The sequence below is a fragment of the Rhinatrema bivittatum genome, chromosome 4 (genome assembly GCF_901001135.1).
Source record: "Rhinatrema bivittatum chromosome 4, aRhiBiv1.1, whole genome shotgun sequence".
NCBI classification, from domain to species: Eukaryota; Metazoa; Chordata; class Amphibia; order Gymnophiona; family Rhinatrematidae; genus Rhinatrema; species Rhinatrema bivittatum.
This window is the reverse complement of record NC_042618.1, coordinates 189,607,481-189,627,778: the sequence shown is the minus strand read 5'-3', so window position 1 is coordinate 189,627,778 and position 20,298 is coordinate 189,607,481. Positions and strand designations below refer to the sequence as shown.

At 45.5% G+C, this 20,298-nt stretch overlaps 1 protein-coding gene across 7 annotated transcripts in view; it reads right to left on the bottom strand.

The window, feature by feature from the left end:
- The window catches only part of SFMBT1 (Scm like with four mbt domains 1), a 270,863-nt gene that overhangs the window by 123,566 nt on the left and 126,999 nt on the right, over positions 1 to 20,298 (bottom strand). For 4 of the 7 annotated variants that reach the window (XM_029599420.1, XM_029599421.1, XM_029599422.1 and 1 more), the window contains one exon: positions 2,581 to 2,745. In XM_029599420.1, coding sequence (XP_029455280.1) covers positions 2,581 to 2,608 — 28 coding nt within the window. In that variant the 5' untranslated portion in view covers positions 2,609 to 2,745. Of the gene's footprint in view, positions 1 to 2,580; positions 2,746 to 16,239; positions 16,341 to 20,298 lie in introns of all 7 variants that reach the window. The other 3 variants (XM_029599417.1, XM_029599418.1, XM_029599419.1) reach the window with 1 other exon arrangement.

The following is a 20,298-nucleotide window of genomic DNA, read 5'->3' as shown; positions in this document are numbered from 1 at the left end:
AACCAACCTGCCCAACCATAGCCCCTACAAAGGGGTCCAATAACCAATGTCATTGTTGTTTCAGCATGTCAGGATTGATGGGGCTTGAACCAGCAACCTTAGAAGGCAGAGGCTGGGAAGCTGCAGAGGAGCCACAGAGGCAGGGAAAGACCAAGGAACATTTGTCCTCCAGTTAGCAGATAGTTAGACACACACTTAGAAAGTCCCACTGGTTCAATACAGGGCATGCCCTGTATTGAACCAGCAAGTCTACAGGTACAGCAGTCTTGAATCTCTGCTCATCTGGCATTACATTCAGCTCTACAGTCCTGCTCTAGTGTTCCTGCTGCATGCCTCTCTCCTGGGTTGCTGATCCTGATGCAGTGGATTTTCAGAAAGCGTTCAACAAAGTCCCTCATGAAAGGCTTCTAAGAAAACTAAAAAGTCATGGGATAGGAGGTGATGTCCTTTTGTGGATTGCAAACTGGTTAAATAAAAGACAGGAAACAGAGAGTAGGATTAAATGGTCAGTTTTCATAGTGGAAAAAGGTAAACAGTGGAGCGCCTCAGGGATCTGTACTTGACCCAGTGCTTTTTAATATACTTATAAATGATCTGGAAAGGGGTATGACGAGTGAGGTGATCAAATTTGTGGATGACACAAAATTATGCGGAATAGTTAAATCTCAAGCGGAGTGTGATAAATTGCAGGAGGACCTTATGATACTGGAAGACTGGACTTCCAAATGTCAGATGAAATTTAATGTGGACAAGTGTGAGGTGATGCATATAGGGAAAAATAACACTTGCTGTAGTTACACGAAGTTAGGTTCCATCTTAGGAGCTACCACCCAGGAAAGAGATCTAGATGTCCTAGTGGATAATACATTGAAATCGTCAGCTCAGTGTGCAGTGGCAGTCAAAAAAGCAAACAGAATGTAGGAATTATTAGGAAGGGAATGGCAAATAAAATGGTGGATGTCATAATGCCTCATTAAGCTCATTAAGCTACAAGCTGCATTCCACGCTAGCTGCTGCTGAAATTGTTTTCAAAGTTGGTAACAACTCCCAGTGCCCACATATCAGTCTATGATATACAATATGGCACCATGTGCAGACAGCAGGGCTGAATTTAAAATTATGGCTGAGAGCAGGGAGGAGTATGCCCTAGAGATCAGACAGCACAGTGGCACCTATGCACAGCCCTAAAGCAAGCAGGAGCAGGCTCCTCTATGGCCTAGGTATTTGGCACCTTCAGCTGTTGTCTATTCCTAAATCCAGACCTGGCGGATACAACCCATTCATCTCTTAAACAGGTTGACACTGTCACCATGATTATGAGTACGATGAAACAGACAAAATCTAACCTTCATTTGGAAATTATTTTACTTTAAAAATGTTATGTTAAACCATCTCCTTCCAAACTAAAAACAAATTTAAAGACTGGATGAATATGATTTCTCAAAATTGCTTTTTTATCTTTACATTTTTTTTTTTTTTAGGTCTTATTATTATTTTGACTGCCTAAATTAGGAACCTGCAGCTGAGAGAAGAGGGTCCATGTTCAGGGCTGAGGCAGTGGAGGAGCTGATTTGCTAAAATGTAACATTATTTGATGAAGGATTAAGACTGCAAAAGCTATTGAGCTGTAGTTGGGTGGGGCCGGGGAAGGGGGGGGGGGGGGCAGAGGGGAGCGCTAGGATTATTAGTATAGCTGCCCCCATAGTTCACAGAGCAGATCTTTGGGGGCCAGCACAAGGCTGCACTGCGACCTACAATTTAGTTCTCCTCAACTGATCAGATGAAAAAAAAATCACTCGTTACAAATTCAGATACTGCACGGTAAAAGCACCAGAGGACAGGATGACAACTCGTATCTTCTGCAAGAATCTTAACCAAGTTTCACACGCTATCCCCTCCGGTTGCTGTTACCACTGCATATACCCTGTCCACCCCCTTATTAAACCCAACAAAAGTATCCTGAATTAACACCATTCTCATCAAACAAGGTGCTTCTAAACCGGGATCTCTCTTCTCCTTGCTTCTAGTCGCTGGGCCTAGTGCTGCTGTTTTCTGCATCTTTCTTTGGTACACTTAACAAAAGATGCTGCATGGCTGAATACTATGAGAACTCCTTCATTTTGAAGGTTTGATTGAATAGTCCTACTTGGATTAAAAAAAAAAATGTTTTTAGTAAGATAATACATGGCAGCAGGAAAAGACCAACTCCCTCATCCATTTATTCTTGCGCACATTACAAAGATATAACCCAGCAGCCATCTGTGGAGGCACAGCCACTTGTAGCCTATCACTCCTTATCCAAGTACGTTTTTATTTTCCTCCTCTTTGGCTTGAACCAAAATATCCTATACACCCTAGCCAAAATATTCCTGACCTTTTTAAGCTTAATGCCTGACCTCTTCCAGCTGAGACGGAAAGGAATCCCTAGCAACATCAGCCTTATTACTGTACTTCCCTTTGTTACTCCATCCACCCTAATGCAGCTGAAATTTCTCACGTCCAGACTTTCCTCCACATTCACTAGGTATAGCAGAAGCCGCCCTTCCCCAGCCTCCCGGCCACCCAAGCTCAGGTCAGTACCTGTATCATGCTGCTGATCCCCATTCATTGCTGCACCACTTGCACGGCTATGTCCCAGCAGAGCCTTCAGTTTCCTCAGATCCAACACCTCGCCTCAGTGGCTCCTGCTCATCTACTGCTCCCTTACTTCTCTTCAGCAAACACCCAGATTCTTCTAGGAGAAAACTTGAAAAGAAGAAAAAACAGGTGGACATTTATTTTTTTTTAAGGATAAAATATACGTGTCTCTTTACTATTGGCAAACACTCCGTGATATATATATTTTTTTTTTTATTTTTAATTCTTTTTAATAAAGGCCAGTTTTTAGTTGTTCGCATTCCATCCCCAATTACAGAGCAATTTTGAAAATGATCTAGCAGGCTAAATAAAAGGATTTTCCTCTACAAACTAGTCAGCTGTATTGCCATGGGTTAACAAAATTTGCCCCATCCATGTACATACGTGTGATGCTTGTATGGGACTCTGATAAAGACCAGTAGCATAGTAGTGCTGCAATTTGCTTAGATTCATATTGGTGGGATTGGCATGGGAGAAGGAACATTAAAAAAAACAAAACATTACACACAAATATCTCCTGAGGCATGAAATAAAAATCTCACTGAAAAAAGGACATTTACTTTTCTTGCTCTACCTGCCAACTGAAAAATTAGAAAAATATATTTTTGCAAATACTGACAGCAGATGTCAATGTAACCAGTGATATCACTTTAGTCCCAGAAAGAAATATTTTCTATGCCCAAAATATCAGGAAGCTGTAAACGCTGGGCAACTTACACAAAACACAAAAACAGTAGCATGTGGGGAGCCAGAGAAGGCTAGATAATAAAATAAAATAGAAAAGAAGCACAACAGTGCTGCAGACCATCTTGAAAGAAGGCTCTTATGTTAGGGAAGACTTTTTGCAAGCTGGGATCCTCAGGGCCTTACTTAGAAGATCCAAGGCATTCAGCAATTATATAGTAATACAGTAAATGAAGGCAGGAAAAGACCCAAGTGGTCCATCTAGTCTTCAGCAGCAGTAAGTTGTTATGGATAGTAACTGCTGTTCCATGCAGGTTACGCCCATGCAGAAACGTTACAGTTAACAGATATTGCCCCATTTCTTCATTTCCAACCTCCAGCCATTAGAAGATCCTCTGTGTTTCTCCCATGCCCTTTTGAATTCCATTATCTTTCTTGTCTTCACCGCCTCCTCTGGGAAGGCATTCCATACATACATCACACCCCTTCCATGAAGAAATATTTCCCTGGCATTGTTCCCGAGTCTACCCCCTTGGAGTTTCATATCATGACCTCTAGTTCTACAACTTCCCTTCCATCGGAAAAGATTTTATTTTTTTTGACCATCGATTTCTTTCAGCTATTTGAAAGTCTCTAACATATCTCCCCCTCTGTCTCCTCTCCTCCATGGTATACATAGGGGTAGATTTTCAAAAAGGCGCATGTTATAAAATCGGGGGTCGGCATGCGCGAGGGGTGCACAACTGTGCACCCTGCGCGCGCCGACGCCTGCGGTCTTCACTTGTTCCCTTCCCCCTATCCTAACCTTCCCACCCCTTCCCCTAACCTATCCCCCCCAGCCCTATCCTAAACCCCCGACTTTTATTTTACCTTCTGCACCTGCCTCCAGGCAGGCGCAAGGTATATGTGTGAGCAGCCTGCCGGCAGGTGATCCCCCAGCACAGCGGCAAATGTCCGCTGTGCCGGGAGCCTCTGACCCCGCCCCTTTTTTAAAGCCCTGGGACTTAGATGCGTCCCGAGGCTTTACGCGCATCGCCGGGCCTTTATAAAATAGGCCCGGTGCAAGTAACCAGATTTACGCGCGTAGAGCTTTGAAAATTCGGCCCATATTTAGGTACCTCAGTTTCCTCTCATAAGTCTTTCGATGCAGACCCCACACCATTTTGGTTGCTTTTCTCTGGACCTCTTCCATCCTATCATCCTATTCTGTTAGGATTGTTAACTCTTGTTACAGCCGTCCTCTGATTCTCATGTTCACTGTTACTACAACCATCTCATGATTTTTATGTATAATGTTCTGATTTTTATGTATAACTCTGTTCAAATGTAAACCGGAGTGAAGGCCAACACTAATACTTCGGTATATAAAAACAAACAAACAAACAAACAAATAAACAAATAAATCATAATCCTTTTCCAGATACGGTCTCCAGAACTGAACAGTACTCCAGGTGAGACCTCACCAAAGAGACCCGTACATGGGGCATTATCACCTCCTTTTTCCTGCTGGTTATTCCTCTCTATGCAGCCCAGCATCCCTCTGGCTTTAGCCACCACCTTGTTACATTGCTTCGCTACATTTAGTTCATCAGACAAAAGGGCGGATTGGCCTACTGGGGCTTCGGGCATGCCCGGGTGGGCCAGTCAGGCCATTCACGTGGCTGCGGGGCTAACTTGTGCCAGGCCATGCGGAGGAAAAGACGACGACGCTGTGGGCTGGGCCATGGAAGATAAGGAGACCTCTGTCAGCAGGGCCGCGGAAAAGAAGGAGGCCCCTGTTGGCCGGGCCGCACGGCTGAAGAGAAGAGGCTGCTCTCATTTGGGCTGCCCAGCCTTCTCTTTTTCTTTTTAACCTCATGGGCCAGCTGACAAGGGCCTCTTCTTTTCAGCCATGTGACCCAGCTGACAGCAACCTCTTTTCTTCAGCAGCGCGACTGAAGCAAAGAGACCCCCCTGTCACAGGCCGATGCAATACACGGATCCCGCTCCTGCAAGATGGCAACAGCGGAATGGATTTATGTCGTGCCCGCAGGGGTCCCAGGCCCCGTGGGAAAGAAGACACTGGCGACAGTTGGAATTATGATGTGCCCATGGGGATCACAGCCCCAACGAGCAGAAAGAAGATAGTGGCAGCGGCACTGATTTATAACGTGCCCGCGCTGATCCCAGGCCCCACGGGCAAGAAGACGACAGCAGCAGCAGGTAGACATACCTGTGGCGATTCCGGGCCGGCGCTGGATTTTGACGTGCCTGTGGGGATCCTACATCCTGCAGGCAGGAAGAAAGAAGAGGCCTGGGGCCGGATTTTAAAAGGGTCACGCGCATAAGGTACGCGCGTGACCCTTTTAAAATCCGGCCCCCTGCGCGCGCCGAGCCTATTTTGCATAGGCTCGGCGGTGCGCGCAAGCCCCGGGACACGCCTAAGTCCCAGGCCACTCCGATTTCGGAGCGGCCTCGGAGGGAACAGGCAGCGCGCGCAGGTTGCACAAATGTGCACCCCCTTGCGCGCGCTGACCCCGGATTTTATAAGATACGCGTGGCTACACGCGTATCTTATAAAATCCAGCGTACTTTTGTTCGTGCCTCGTGCGCGAACAAAAGTACACGCTCGCGTAAATTTATAAAATCTACCCCAGAGTCTGGCTTTTTGCAATTTCCAATTCAGTTTTGTCTGCATATTTCTATTTGTACTTTATGGTCATTTTATTCTGTATTTGGTAAATGTCTGTGTTTTAATGTGTGATGGAAGTGTTGTATTCTGCTATTTATAATTTCTATTTAGGGATCTATAACAACCTGTTTTGTTCTGTTTTCTTAATAAGGGATGTATTGGTTTTCTAGAACCTGGTGTAATATTTGAATTTTTGCATTTTCATGGGTAGGGTTCTCACTTTTTGAGTGCTGGATGTTAGTGCAATTTTGGTAAGGGAGGATTACTATATTATAATTGTATTTCAGTTTATTCATGGCTTTCTGGAGGACTAAGCCCAAGCCAAACACATTTTTACAATAGACCTAATACCATATGTGCTCCAGGTGTCTTTTTTGCAGCGTCTCCTCACTGGCATCACAGCAGTGCCATGTTGTCATAAGTGATATTTTCATGTAAAATCTGTTGTTGTTATGCATAGTTTTTAATTGTGTGTGGTGAGAGCTTGGGGTGGGGCAGAGCAAGGCCGTAAGGTTCACCAAGCACCTAAAACCCTTGCATTGGCCATATGAGAGTAAGCCATGCATAGACCCTCACCATTCAACCATCTCCCACTTCCCCAGTGTGCAAATGCTGGGGAATGGTGGGATATAGATGATAGGCTTAAGAAGTGTGTCAGGATTGCCAGCTTCTTAGAAATATCCCTGATACTGTTATCTGACACACCTCTGGGAACTCTCATCCCTGCCTATGCACTTCCCCACTATTTAAAATCATCAAGAGGACCAGACTCCAAGGGGGACACCACCTCCTTGCTATCTCAGTGATTTGACCTACACCGCACCATGCCTCGGGGTGGGGGAAGCACTGTCTCTTCCCTCGCCTCAGGCAGCAGATTGCCTTGAGCCACCCCTGGTTGCACCTAAAGGGCTGCATGGCCAAAAGATGCTTTTGCATTCGCGAGCTGTATGGCAAGGAGGCTGTTGTGTCAGTGGAGCCACACAGCTGAAGAAAGAAGGCTGATGTTCCTTGGAGAAAGAGTGAGTATATGTATACGAGTAAACAGAATTAAGACAGAATGTGCATGTATGTGTGAAAGGCGTAGCACTAGCCCAAGAGAGAGCATATGTGAGAGAACATGTGTGTGAGGATGTTTGAGTAAGCAAGTATGTGTTGGAGAATATGGGTATGTGAGAAAGTTGTACCACTCTCTCCCCAAACTAATCCATGACAATCTCAGGGTGACTTGAAATCAAACGTTTCCAGGTATGGAGAGCAGGGGATTTTTTTTCCTATCCTTATTAATTTTAATAACTGGGTGTTATTTGATGTCTTCTGTTTTTAAATATTTTATTTCTTTGGCTTATATTCTGCTTTTAAGAGTATTTGGGAATAATTAAAAACATAATTATTGGGTATTCTTTTCATCAGATGTTTTGAATATTTATTCTTTTTATGATTATGGTTTTACTATTATGATTGATGGTTCATATATCTTTATTTTATTGTTTGATGTTTAATGAGGAATGGTGATGTTTCTGTTTTTACATTGTTGCACTACATTCAGAGAGTGTCTTGTTACAGTTTACAATTCAGTTTTTGTCTGCATGTTTCTAGTCATACTTTGTCTCTTTATTCTATATTTGGTGAGGGTCTGTCTGTGTTCTGCATGTATGATTGAGATGAGGTATTTTGCTAACATGAAGTTTCAACTTGGCTTGTTCTGTTTTCCTAATATCAGGTGTATTGGTATTTTAGGGCCTGGTGCAAAATTTGAAATGTTGCCTTTTCATAGATAGGGTTGTTACTGTTTGAGTGCTGGTAGTTAGTGCACTTTTTCTATGGGATGTTTACTATATTGTAATTAAGTTTACCTAATGCTTTCTGAGAGCCAACATGCTTTATAATAGTCTCAATACCATATGACTGCAGGTGTCTTTTTTTGCAGAGTTTTCCGGTTGGTACCACAGTAGTGCATGTAAATAATATACATGTTTTAAGTGATATTTTTACCTTAGATCACTGAATATTCTTTTTCATGTAAAATCTGTTACTATAAATGCATATTTTAATTTATTTGTGGGAAAGGTGGGAGCAGGAGTGTGTGCAAGGCTGTGAGGTTCACCTTATAGCACCTAATCCCCTCGCACCAGCTCTGGCTGCATTGGCTCCACAAGAGAAATCAGGATTCCATCTGGAGCTGTGGGTTAGTGGCTCTCCCCAGTCTCGGCCAGGGCTTAATTTTCTGTTTTTATAAGCCGAGGGAACAGCAGGGGGTCACTTCTTGTCCCCTGTAGTCAGTAGGCAGAGCATGGGGAACCATAAAAGCAGCAGACTGTATAGCCTGCAGTCAGTGGGAATGCACTAGAGTGGTGGGAAGGTTGCAGAGATGTGGAGGCAAGCTACAGGCACAGTTCGGAAGGGGATAAGCCAGGAGAAAGTGCCTATGCACTGTCTGAGGTGACTGCACTGAGCTCTGAGAGAAGCAGCTGGCCCTGGAATCAGTGAGTTTCTTAGAGAATGAGATTGTGAAAGGGAGGGGGCTGCTGCAGAATGGGGAAGGGCTGGCACCAAGCAAGAACTTTACACCATGATGCAGCAGTGCTGGACTGGGGGCATTCACTGGGTGAGCACATAAGCAGCAGTACAACAGTAGCACGTCAGAGATGGTGTTTGTGTGTCTGTGTCAGAGACAGTGACACACACAGACCCATACACTTTTGTCTGTGAGAGAGAGTGTGTGTGTGGGTACCTTTGTCTCTGACACAGACACACACACACTTTCAGTGTATGGGTGTGTCTGAAAAAAAGAGTGTATGTGTCTTTGTGGTTGTTAGTGTGTACGTGCCAATAAAGTTTCTGCAATCTAAAAAATCTGTTTGTAACTGAGCATGTGTGTGTGTCTGACACTGGCTGGCAGTGTCACTACTTGTAACTGGTTCAAGAGCCAGACTAGGAATCCAGAATATATCTCTATAAGAGATATAAGCAGATATGTAGGGGGCCCAACCAATATGCATGGATGGATTGGGGGCTGCAACTCTGCTCGCCCATGGTCTCTAAAATGTGTTCAACTTCTTAGTTGTTTAGGAAAGATTAAGTTTATTTTAGAGATATTTTGGCTCAATTCTACTGGGTTCCAGGGTTGAATCAGTGTGCTTTTGAAAGCTGTTGATACAAGTGCAGCAGGGAAAGTGCATGAAGGTGTCAGATACCCCATGGGACAGTTTTGAAAAAAATCCCCCAGGCCAGTATTTTCCTGCAATTCGCCCCTGATCAGACACTATCACCCTGAGGTCTCTCTCCTGGACCGTGCACCTCAATTTTTCACCCTCCATTGCATACAGTTCCTTTTAATTACTGTACCCCAAAAGCCCAACCCTGCACTTCTTGGCATTGAATCCCAGCTGCCGGACCTTCAATCACTATCCTTGTCCAATAGAGCAAAGCTGCTTTCAAAGGTATTGTATGGTATTTTTTGGACCTCTTGGGGGAACACAAAGCTCTGTATAAAGTAATGAGACCTGCAGTTATTTGCATGGAGCTGATTCAGCTCACATCGGACTAGTCTACCAATTAAAGACCTTTTTTCTGCATAGATACTCTGCCACTATTTACAATGCAGAGGGTCCTTTGTTTTCAGCTTAAACCAATTTTCACCCATAAATTCCCAGATTTTTCCAAAGGTGACAATTAGTTTAAACTGATTCACCCTACTTTTTAGTCTGTTTAAAAAGCAGTTCTAGAGTTGCAGCTGCAGTCTCTGCTGGAAGCCATTGTGGGATGAAGTGCATGCTGTATTTCAAGTCACATCATGCACTAGTGAAAGTGCTCATCATCCAGCGCCACCCAAGCCATGTTTCAAGTCCCATTTCCTGACCCACCAAGCAGCCAAAGTGCCTGCTGTCTGGTGCCATGAATGCATTTCAAGCAAGCCCTGTCCACCAGAAGCACTTCCCGGCAGGCTCCCTGGCCCTGTACAAAAGCAGAAGTGCAGTGCTGCAGAGCACAGGAGCTCAGTAAGCATGCTGCCAGAGAGAAGAAAATCCTGGAGCTACCATTGTAAGGAGGAGTGGCGAAAGAGGGACATGCTAGGCAGAGGATGGGGATAAAGATGCTCCTAAGTGGGTGAGTGGGAGAATATGCTTAATATTGTTTTATTGTCCTGGCTTCTGTCCAGCAAAGTAAACTCTGATATTTACCTGGAAAAATAATGAGTCATTTTTTTCAACTGATATTTTCCTGTTTTTGTTCTTGTCATAATAAACCCTGATAAATTCCCAGGAAAAATAAAAAAAACAATAAAAACAGAAAATAAAGGTCCCTAAGAATGGAATATCAAGCTCACGATGTGTTTCTCTGTTTCTAGCATTTGTCATTAGATACAGAACTGTCTGATGACATCTAATTATCTGATGACACCAGGTACTGAAACACATTCTGACCTTTCCAATCCATTTTCTCTGTGCACAGGGATGCCTATCTAGTTGTATAAAAGTAGGATTCTATCCCATTACAAGCTAATACTCAAAGAATAAAGTCAAAGGCCTTATGTTTTTATCATGACTTTTTTTTCCCTTCAAGAACACAAGCCATTTGAATGCATTTTGGGATGTCATCCATCTTCTGGGAATCCTTGACTTCACTAGCTCAAGCTTATTTAAGCTGAAATGTTCTGGCTAGGTGCATAGCTCTAAAATATGCTATATACCTTTTCTCTCATAAGGGAGCATGACACCATGAAACAGAACAATGTACCTGGGAGGGTAGACTGTTTTAAATATAGCCATCTTGAGTCATAGCTCCACCCAAAAAAAAAAATCAAACTCATTAGAAACAGAAATCCCAGCGACAAACAGTATTTTCCACAGTTTCAATAGAGTGGGGACTCCTAACCAACCCTTTCATATTTTTAGACTAAGTAACTACTGTAGGGCTGGCAAGCTAACCCCACCCACCCTGTAAAAAAAAAAGCAGCTTTTTGGATGGACACAGCTGCTGCACAACACAAGCCTGAAGGTGGTAAGATGAATACCGAAGCATGCAGACTTCTGCAAAAAGATTAAAGAAGCATTTCACTGAGTCAGCTCACCACAAGCCCAAAAAAAAAAAAAAATGCAAATCAAAGGCAAAAAAAAAAAAAAGTGTGAGCCATAACATTTGCACACATCTACACTGACTCAAAGTTGTTTGCATTTCTTTCCTTTACATTGGGATGCACTCCAAAAGGATAAAGGAGAGAACAATTCTCCAACATCAAAACTGGGTTTAAAATCCCAAAGTTTTAGAAAAAAAAACTGCATGGAAAAATTAACCCATTATGTCCCAATCATTTTAATAGGCTGTCCTCTAAATAGGACACTGGAACATAATGGGTTAACTTAAGCCTGACTCACTGTTTCCCACACAGAATGGGAGAAAAGCCTTAGTCATTCAGGCCCTTATAGTCTCTTTACAAAGTTAGAGATAACACAAAACTGGGGCAGCTGCTTTGGCAATGTGCTGTGGCTTCATCGTTTATCTTCATGTGTCTGTGGAAGAAAAGGGCTCTGGGGATTCAAGAGGATCCACTGGAAGTCGATAAAACATGCTGAACAGGCTATGGAAAACTGCCAAGAATGGGACTTTTATTCCTAGCAAAATTCTTTGGCAGCATCTATTGTTTCAGACTGGCAAAACTCAAATCCAACTGCTGCTATGCAAAATGGTACTGTAAAGTCTTCTGTGCACTGGATTGACAGAAGAGTGAAAAAACAACTTGCCAACTGGTTACCAACACATTTTGCTCTAGCAGTCTGACATGATGCGGGCAAGTTTTATAAAAAGCATGATTACACACAAAAGCCAGCATTTTATAACTAAGACATGGTTTGAACAAAAGAGAGGGTTACACATGCATGGATATCATCAGATGGCACCATTAAAAACCAAATCGATTATATAGTCTTCAATAATATTTCGAAACGGTATAAGGAATGAAAAAGCAGACCAGGATCAAAATGTGGATCAGATCATAACCCCTTCTGTATCAAAACAAATACAAAGTTAAAGTAAAAAAAAAAAAAAAAGTTTAAAAAGTTAAAAAAGAAGAAATGGGAATGTCCCAACATAAAAACAGGGTTCTAGAACTGGGAATGTGCATTTCTTTTTAACAAATGCAAAACGTACAATGAATGAGGCCTTGTTGGGGGGAAGGGCAAAGAGAGAGATAGAGAGAGAGAACAGGAAGGAGGGAATTTGCAAAAGTGAAAATCAGTTGGGTTTTTTTTCTAAATTTATTTATGCAGTTTTAATTTAAAGCTTCACGATAACTTTACGTGAAAATATAGGTAATACACTGTGACATGCAACAAAAATTTTAAGAAAAACAATATAAGAAAAGAAGGAAATAAATATAGCACAATGTATATCAATTGAGCTCCACATACAGAAGAGGTAGGGGGCGTTCTTTTTGCTGGGCTCAAAGAAGCAGCCAAGCCAAGGGAGGCAGGGGGGGTGCGCCTCCATTCCCTGAACTCCCAGCTACTAACTTCCAGCAGCCATCAATGTAGTCACCACAAAAAAAAAAGAGTCAATAGGTCCCCGAAGTCGTCACTTTAACCAGGACAACAGGTAAGCCATGGGAAAACCTCTCTTTTTCCTTGCTATCTTAATAGGTATTCATTCCAAGATAAAAAAAAACCCAAAAACAAAAACATTAGGAGCAAAGACTGAGAGAGATGCATGCTACAAGGTCGCCATCTTGAAACTCCTTGTGAAAATCAGTTTAAAAAATGTTTCCCTCTAGTTTAAAAATACAGCTGTAGGCCTATGATGTTTTCCAGTATCTCCTCCCCCAGAAGACTGACAGTTGGGCATGGATAGAAACTGTGCCTGGACTATATATGTTGCAATAAAAGTATGTGACCAGCAGACACATTCAGGTTTCTATTGGGGACAAAAGTCAGAACTGCCATTGGAGCTGCAGCTGAGGAATGGGGCATATAGAAGAAGAGTAGCAGCCTAGTGGTTAGAGCATGGGTTGAGAACGTGGGTTGTGAAACTGGGTTGAGCAAGTCACTTCATCCTCAGTGCCTCAAGTATAAACTTAAGGGTCATTAACTAAGCTGTATTAGGCATTTATTGTGCAGTAAACACCTTAATGTAGTAATAATGTGCAGTGTTTTTTACCCAATAATGCAAGCAGCCAACTATTAGATAATTTAATGTAAATAGAAAATACGGTTTGCCTGAAAAAGAAAAAAAAAAATCACATGCCGCATTATTTTCAGGAAAGTTAGCTGCGTTTCTGGAGTTGAGCATAGTGGCGCTTACACGCATCCTTAAGCTCCCAGGGCAGTGCGTTAAGGGGTACAAGCAGCCCGAAGGAACCCTCCTCCAAAGTGTGGTGAGAACCCCCTCCTCTTCCCACCTCCCACTGAGGCAGCCCCAGAGGAGGACATTTTTAAAAAGATGAAATAGTTGTGATACAGGCCCTCCTCTCCCTCCTCAACCTTGCCCCTTTTTTCAAAAATGTCCTCTGCCCAGGCCTCTGATCCCCCTTCCCCGTCCTAGCCCTCCCTCAACTCCTGCGCTGCCGCACCATTCAATCCCAGAGCGTCCCCTAGGCTCCAGACCCTGTGTCATCACTATAAAAATGGCACCGACCAGCCGGTTTTCGACTTATGCCTCCGTCACGTGATATAACTCGCCTTGAGCTATCAATGAAAAGACGTGAGCTAAATTTAAAGAAGGAAAGAATGAACGAAAAAGAAAGAATCCTGCTAGGAGGAGGGGGAAAACGAAGACACTGGGAGGGTGGAAAAACGGAAGATGCTGGTCAGAAGAAAAAAAGGTAAAAACTGGGTAAGGGGTGAGGGGGACACTGGAGGAGGGGAAGGAAAGAAAGCAAGAGAGGGAAAGAAGAAGAGAGAAGTAGAGGGGGATGGGAAAGAGAAAAGGAAGGGGAAAGATACTGGGAGAATTACAATTTTAATCTAGCCCTGACAAAGATTTTGAAAATTATGTATCCCTTTACACAAAATTTTATTCAAGGATCCTAATCTGATTACATACACACACACACACACACATACACTTTTACCATTCTAGCTTCTATCCACCAAAATTAATTCTGATATTAAACCAGAAATGTTTCCACTAATTTTCTTTTCTTTTTGTTCTTCTTGTCACACTGATAAATTCTTGAGAAAAATAAAATCAAATCTGAAAATAAAGGTCCCTATGTATGGCCTTCAGAACTGAGCACAGCAGCTCACTTCAGCACTGTCAGGGGCGTTCTGTGTGTTTGTCAGAAGTAAGAAACACTTACTCTGACTTTGAGAGGTCTCTTGGTAGTACAACCACCCTGCCTGAATCTTTCTGCTCTGTATGGGCCAGCAGCCTCTGCTTCTTCTCTTGTTTGGTCTCGGATCTGTACTTGTGGGCCAATTTAAAAAGCTGTCAGGTGGTCCTTGCATTTAGATAGTTTAGGGATTATTCTTCTGTAAACTTTTTTTTTTTTTTGCATTCTTACATAAACTCATTTTCATCTGATATAAGCACTTCACCTCTACCTCCACAGTTTTGCATACTTCCAGTTTTCTACTCCGTGCTCCATGGACTTAAGCTTCAACTTTTTACAAGTCTCCTTCATGTTGCTGTAGAAACTTGAATTAGATATTTGGCTTTGATTTCTTTAACATCCTCTGTGCATACTCTGTTCACTGTTAATCTTGTTTTAATACTGTACTATGTATTTATTTACTCTTACTAATTCTGTATTGTACCCCTGGTTCAGTGTTACTCAGTAAAAGTGGTTTGCTGTGAGAAATGTATTACTAGTATTATACTATAAGGTGGTGTGCAGGGGCCCATTTTCGGTATTTCAGGTTCTGTGTTGGCCTATTTGGAACCTGGGCAGACTACATTGGACCAGAAGACTCCAAAACTGGTTTTCCCCTTAAAGGTAAAAGAATCCACTGTTACATTTCTATTGGAGTATAATTTAACAAACTGTATATTTATGTTCTATGTTAACACCCATTCCTTGGAGATCCATACTCCCAGAGTAGGAGTTACATACACAGTGGTACTCACTTCTGGTCCTTTGGGGCTGCAAACGGGTCAGGTTTTCGGGATGCCTCTAACGAATATTTATGAGATAGATTTGCATACACAAGGTACGGTGCATGCAAACCTACTTCATGCATATTCATTAAGGGGCGGATTTTAAGAGCCCTGCTCGCCTAAATCTGCCCAAAACCGGGCGGATTTAGGCGAGCAGGGCCCTGCGCGCCGGGAAGCCTATTTTACATAGGCCTACCGGCGCGCGCAGAGCCCCGGGACTCGCGTAAGTCCCGGGGTTCTCCGAGGGGGGCGTGTCGGGGGCGTGTCGGGGGGGCGGTCACGGTCGTCGCGGCGTTTTCGGGGCGTGTCGGCAGCATTTTGGGGGCGGGTACGGGGGCGTGGCTACGGCCCGGGGTGGTCCGGGGGCGAGGCCGCGCCCTCCGTACCCGCCCCCAGGTCGCGGCCCGGCGCACAGGAGGCCCGCTGGCGCGCGGGGATTTACGCCTCCCTCTGGGAGGCGTAAATCCCCCAACAAAGGTAAGGGGGGGGTGTAGACAGGGCCGGGCGGGTGGGTTAGGTAGAGGAAGGGAGGGGAAGGTGAGGGGAGGGCGTTAGAGGATTCCCTCCTCGGAGCGGCCTTGGAGGGAACGGGGGTAGGCTGCGTGGCTCGGCGCGCGCCGGCTATACAAAATCCATAGCCTTGCGCGCGCCGATCCAGGTTTTTAGCAGATACGCGCGGCTCCGCGCGTATCTACTAAAATCCAGCGTACTTTTGTTTGCGCCTGGAGCGCAAACAAAAGTAGGCCTATTCGCGCTCCTTTTAAAATCCGCCCCTAAGGATATCCTGAAAACCCAACCCATGTGTGGCCTTTGAAGACCACCAGTGAATACTACTGACCTATATCATAAAGGACTTCCTTCCAGTGGCCTCCCCTCTCCTCCTGGCACCATCCATCCCTCTCCATATTATCACTTTCCCTGTTCTTTCCACAGCCATGCACAGTTGTTCTCCCCTTCCCACGTGCCATTCTCTCCCAACCGTATCCTGTCACTCTGTTCTTGAAAAAAACCTTTACTGAAACAGAAGGCTGAAGACAACAAAAATACAGGCTAGTACACTTTCTCCCACACTTGGAACAGTGGACCAAGATAGGAAAGGTCATACACAAAAGGAATACAAGCCACAACACGAACTGCAGAGATGCCTAGTTTCTCCGTACCTGGAACTCTGTGTTCTCCTTTACTCTCCTCTCCTGGAGTCCAGTTGCTCTCCCATTTCTCCCTGGCTAACTTTATACAGGTTTGAAGCAAGGAGCCAGAGCTATGAGGAGAAGAAAACCAAGCATGCTCAGTTTAGGGCATAGGCACTATTTCTGTAGCAAATACAAACTATGTATGTATGTAGCACTTGGACAGATATAATGTATAGACCCTATAATTAGCATGTATGCTAATTACATGTACTACGGATGCTACATTTTAGCAACCATGGATTACATTTTTAACATTACCTGAGAAGTGCTATTTTAGTATACATGCTGAAAATGTTTGCGTGTACATGCTAAAGAGATTTTAGCACAAGTTTTAAAGCTAAAATTAAGTGGAAAGGATTATAATAGCAAGTAAAGGTAAAACGTCTGCCATCATAAAATGGCCTGCAGTCCCTCACTCTTAATGTAGGATATGAGAGAGTGCCTAAAAGTCTGGGCAACTTCTCTAGTCATTTATCTAATGGTCATAAGGTTTGCACGACTTGTCAAATACTGCCTTCCCATGGTTCCAAGGTTCAAAAGCAGATCAAAGCAGTGGCGTAGCCAGAATTGATTTTTTGGGTGGGCACAAGGTTAACATAGGTGGGCACAAGGCATGCAGGTCTACTAGTTGTTTTCTTACTGATAAATAATGCCATATACTGCACCCTAGAATGGCTTTCTAAGTAGTTTGCAACAGCCATTATGTGTCATGTATGAAACTTTAAAATAATTTACTTCAATTATTTCAAGTATAGAAAACAATCAAATCCAATCATATAATAAAACAAAAATTAATGTATTCTTTCATGAACCATCTTTGCAGAAACCCAGAAATCTTCATAAATACAATAAAATATAATTAATCATCAACAGGCTGGACTACTACTACAGAGAAACTATATGCTAGAAATACTGCATTTCTGTCACACACAGGCAAAACTGAGACCGACCCTTACCTAATATAGAAATAAGAGACTATAAATTAGAAACAGAAACATGTAGATAAAGCCAAAATAGAAAGCCTGAGAAACTAAAATGTCTGAACAGTGGAATACTTAAGAAAGAGCAAAATACAAAAATATAAGAATGCACATTCCCAAAGATGACATATTTAAATTGCTAACATCTCTCTCTCTCTCTCTCTATATATATATATATTTTTTTTACCTTTGTTGTCTGATCTTTGTATTTTTCTAATCAGTTGGTCCTGGTCTCTCTTTCCCATTTTTTCCCTTGTCGCTCATTTCCTAATTCCTCTTCAGTGTCTTTTCTACTACTGTCTTCTTCCCTTCCACACACACACACACACACACGCTTTCTCTCACAGACTCCCTCACACACTCAAGCTCTCACTCTCATATGCTCTCCCCCCCCCCCAGCTCACATTCTCTGCAGACACACATACAAGCTCTCACTTTCTCACCCCTCCCCAGGCTTATATTCTTATGCACACACAGACGCACATCCAGGCACCCATTCTCATCCACACACACAAACCCATTCTCCCATTCTCACCCACACATACACACATTTAAGGTCCCATTCTCACCCACACATACACACTTTCAAGCACCCATTCTTACCCACATATTCAAGCTTCCATTCTCACCCACACACACAAACCCAGGCTCCCATTCTCACCCATATATATACACATTCAAGCTTCCATCCTCACCCACATATTCAAGCTTCCATTCTCACCCACATATTCAAGCTTCCATTCTCACCCACACACACAAACCCAGGCTTCCATTCTCACCCATATATACACACATTCAAGCTTCCATCCTCACCCATATATACACACATTCAAGCTTCCAACCTCACCCACATATTCAAGCTTCCAACCTCATCCACATATTCAAGCTTCCATTATCACCCACACACATTCAAGACTCCATTCTCACTCCCATACACACCCAGGGTCCGATTTTCACACACACACACACACAAGGCTCCCATTCTCATCCTCACATACACATTCAAGCCTGTGCACAGTTTCCGCTTCCTCCCCCCAGAGCAGGAAGATCAGCTGGCCTCTCCTGCTGCCACTGGCCTCCTGCTATCTTCGGGCCGTATGGCCGACCAATCTTCCTGTTTGGGGGGAGGGGGAGAAGAGCGGAAGCGCCGCGCACAGTTTCCGCTTCCTCCCCCCAGAGCAGGAAGATCAGCTGGCCTCTCCTGCTGCCACTGGCCTCCTGCTATCTTCGAGCCATACGGCCGACCGATCTTCCTGCTGGGGGGGGGGAGCGGAAGCTGTTGCGATCCCGGGTCAGCCCCGGGATCGCCGCCTACCTGACCGCGGCTCTGGCGCTGCCTCATGCCCCCCAGGCCTCCGCGGACCCCCGCTGCCGCGGCCCCGACGTCGGGCGCTCTCTCCCGGGCCTGCAGGGCCCTCTGCTGCCTCCTCTTCGCCTCGCCGGAGCAGCCGGCGTCGTTCGGCACTTAGCCCCGCCCCCTAGACGCGCGCACGCGTCTCCGGCCAGAATTTAAAGGGGCCAGCGCGGGAATTGTGCAGGACGCTCCCTGATGACATCAGACGCTGCAGGGTATTTAAACCCTGCAGCTGGACTTGGATTTTGCCTTGCAACGAGGTTCCCAGGTTCGTCCTGCTCCCAGTTGCTGTGTTCCTGCTCGTCGCTTGATCTCCTGGTTTTCGACTTCGGATTGGCTCGTGGTTCTTCCCGGTTCCTGACTTCAGCTTGGCTTCGGTGGTTTCTGGCTTTCGACTCGGTTTGGCTTACGGTATCCCTCTGGCTCTTGACTCGGACTGGCTGACGGCGATCCTCCCACACCTGACCCTGGCCTGGTGAGCAACGACTTCGTCGGTAGAGATCTCCTAAGTCCCAGCGGCCGGGTTCCTACGGGCTCCTCCCGGGGGGACACCGGCTTCCAGGGCGAATCACCTAAGTCCCAGCGGCCGGACTCTTACGAGCTCCTCTCGGGGGAGTACCGGCTTCCAGGGCGAACATCACCTTCCACCAGGTCAGCCTCTTCTCCTGGCCCTTGGTCGCATAGGGCCCTTCGTGCCTTCCTCTCAGCAGTCCACAAGCCCGCCTTCGCCGCCTCCCGGTTGGAACCGGTATCACAGCCTCACCAAAGGCAGTCCATCTTCTGGTTCCGATCGGCCCAAGGGTCCACGAAGCTAACAGAAGCTGTGCGCGGCGCTTCCGTTCTTCTTCCCCCCCCCCCAAACAAGAAGATCGGTCGGCCATACGGCCCGAAGATAGCAGGAGAGGCCAGCTGATCTTCCTGCTCTGGGGGGAGGAAGCGGAAACTGTGCGCGGCGCTTCCGCTCTCCTCCCCCCCCCCCCCCCAAACAGGAAGATCGGTCGGCCATACGGCCCGAAGATAGCAGGAGAGGCCAGCTGATCTTCCTGCTCTGGGGGGAGGAAGCGGAAACTGTGCGCGGCGCTTCCGCTCTCCTCCCCCCCCCCCCAAACAGGAAGATCGGTCGGCCATACGGCCCGAAGATAGCAGGAGAGGCCAGCTGATCTTCCTGCTCTGGGGGGAGGAAGCGGAAACTGTGCGCGGCGCTTCCGCTCTCCTCCCCCCCCCCAAACAGGAAGATCGGTCGGCCATACGGCCCGAAGATAGCAGGAGAGGTCAGCTGATCTTCCTGCTCTGGGGGGAGGAAGCGGAAACTGTGCGCGGCGCTTCCGCTCTCCTCCCCCCCCCCCCCAAACAGGAAGATCGGTCGGCCATACGGCCCGAAGATAGCAGGAGAGGCCAGCTGATCTTCCTGCTTTGGGGGGAGGAAGTGGAAGCTGTGCACTGCGCTTCTGCTCCCCCCTCCCCCCGCAAACAGGAAGATCGGTCGGCCATATGGTTGTAGGACCGCTTCCCCACGTGTGCCGTGATGGCGCGCCAGGCATGGGTTCTCCTCTTCACTGTCGCGGGGATGGGATCCCGCGACAGCCTTGCAGTTCTGGTGTCAGTTGGGTGGGCCTGGGTCTAAATTGGGTGGGCAGCTGCCCACCCAGGCCCACCCGTGGCTACGCCACTGGATCAAAGGTGTTAAAACCA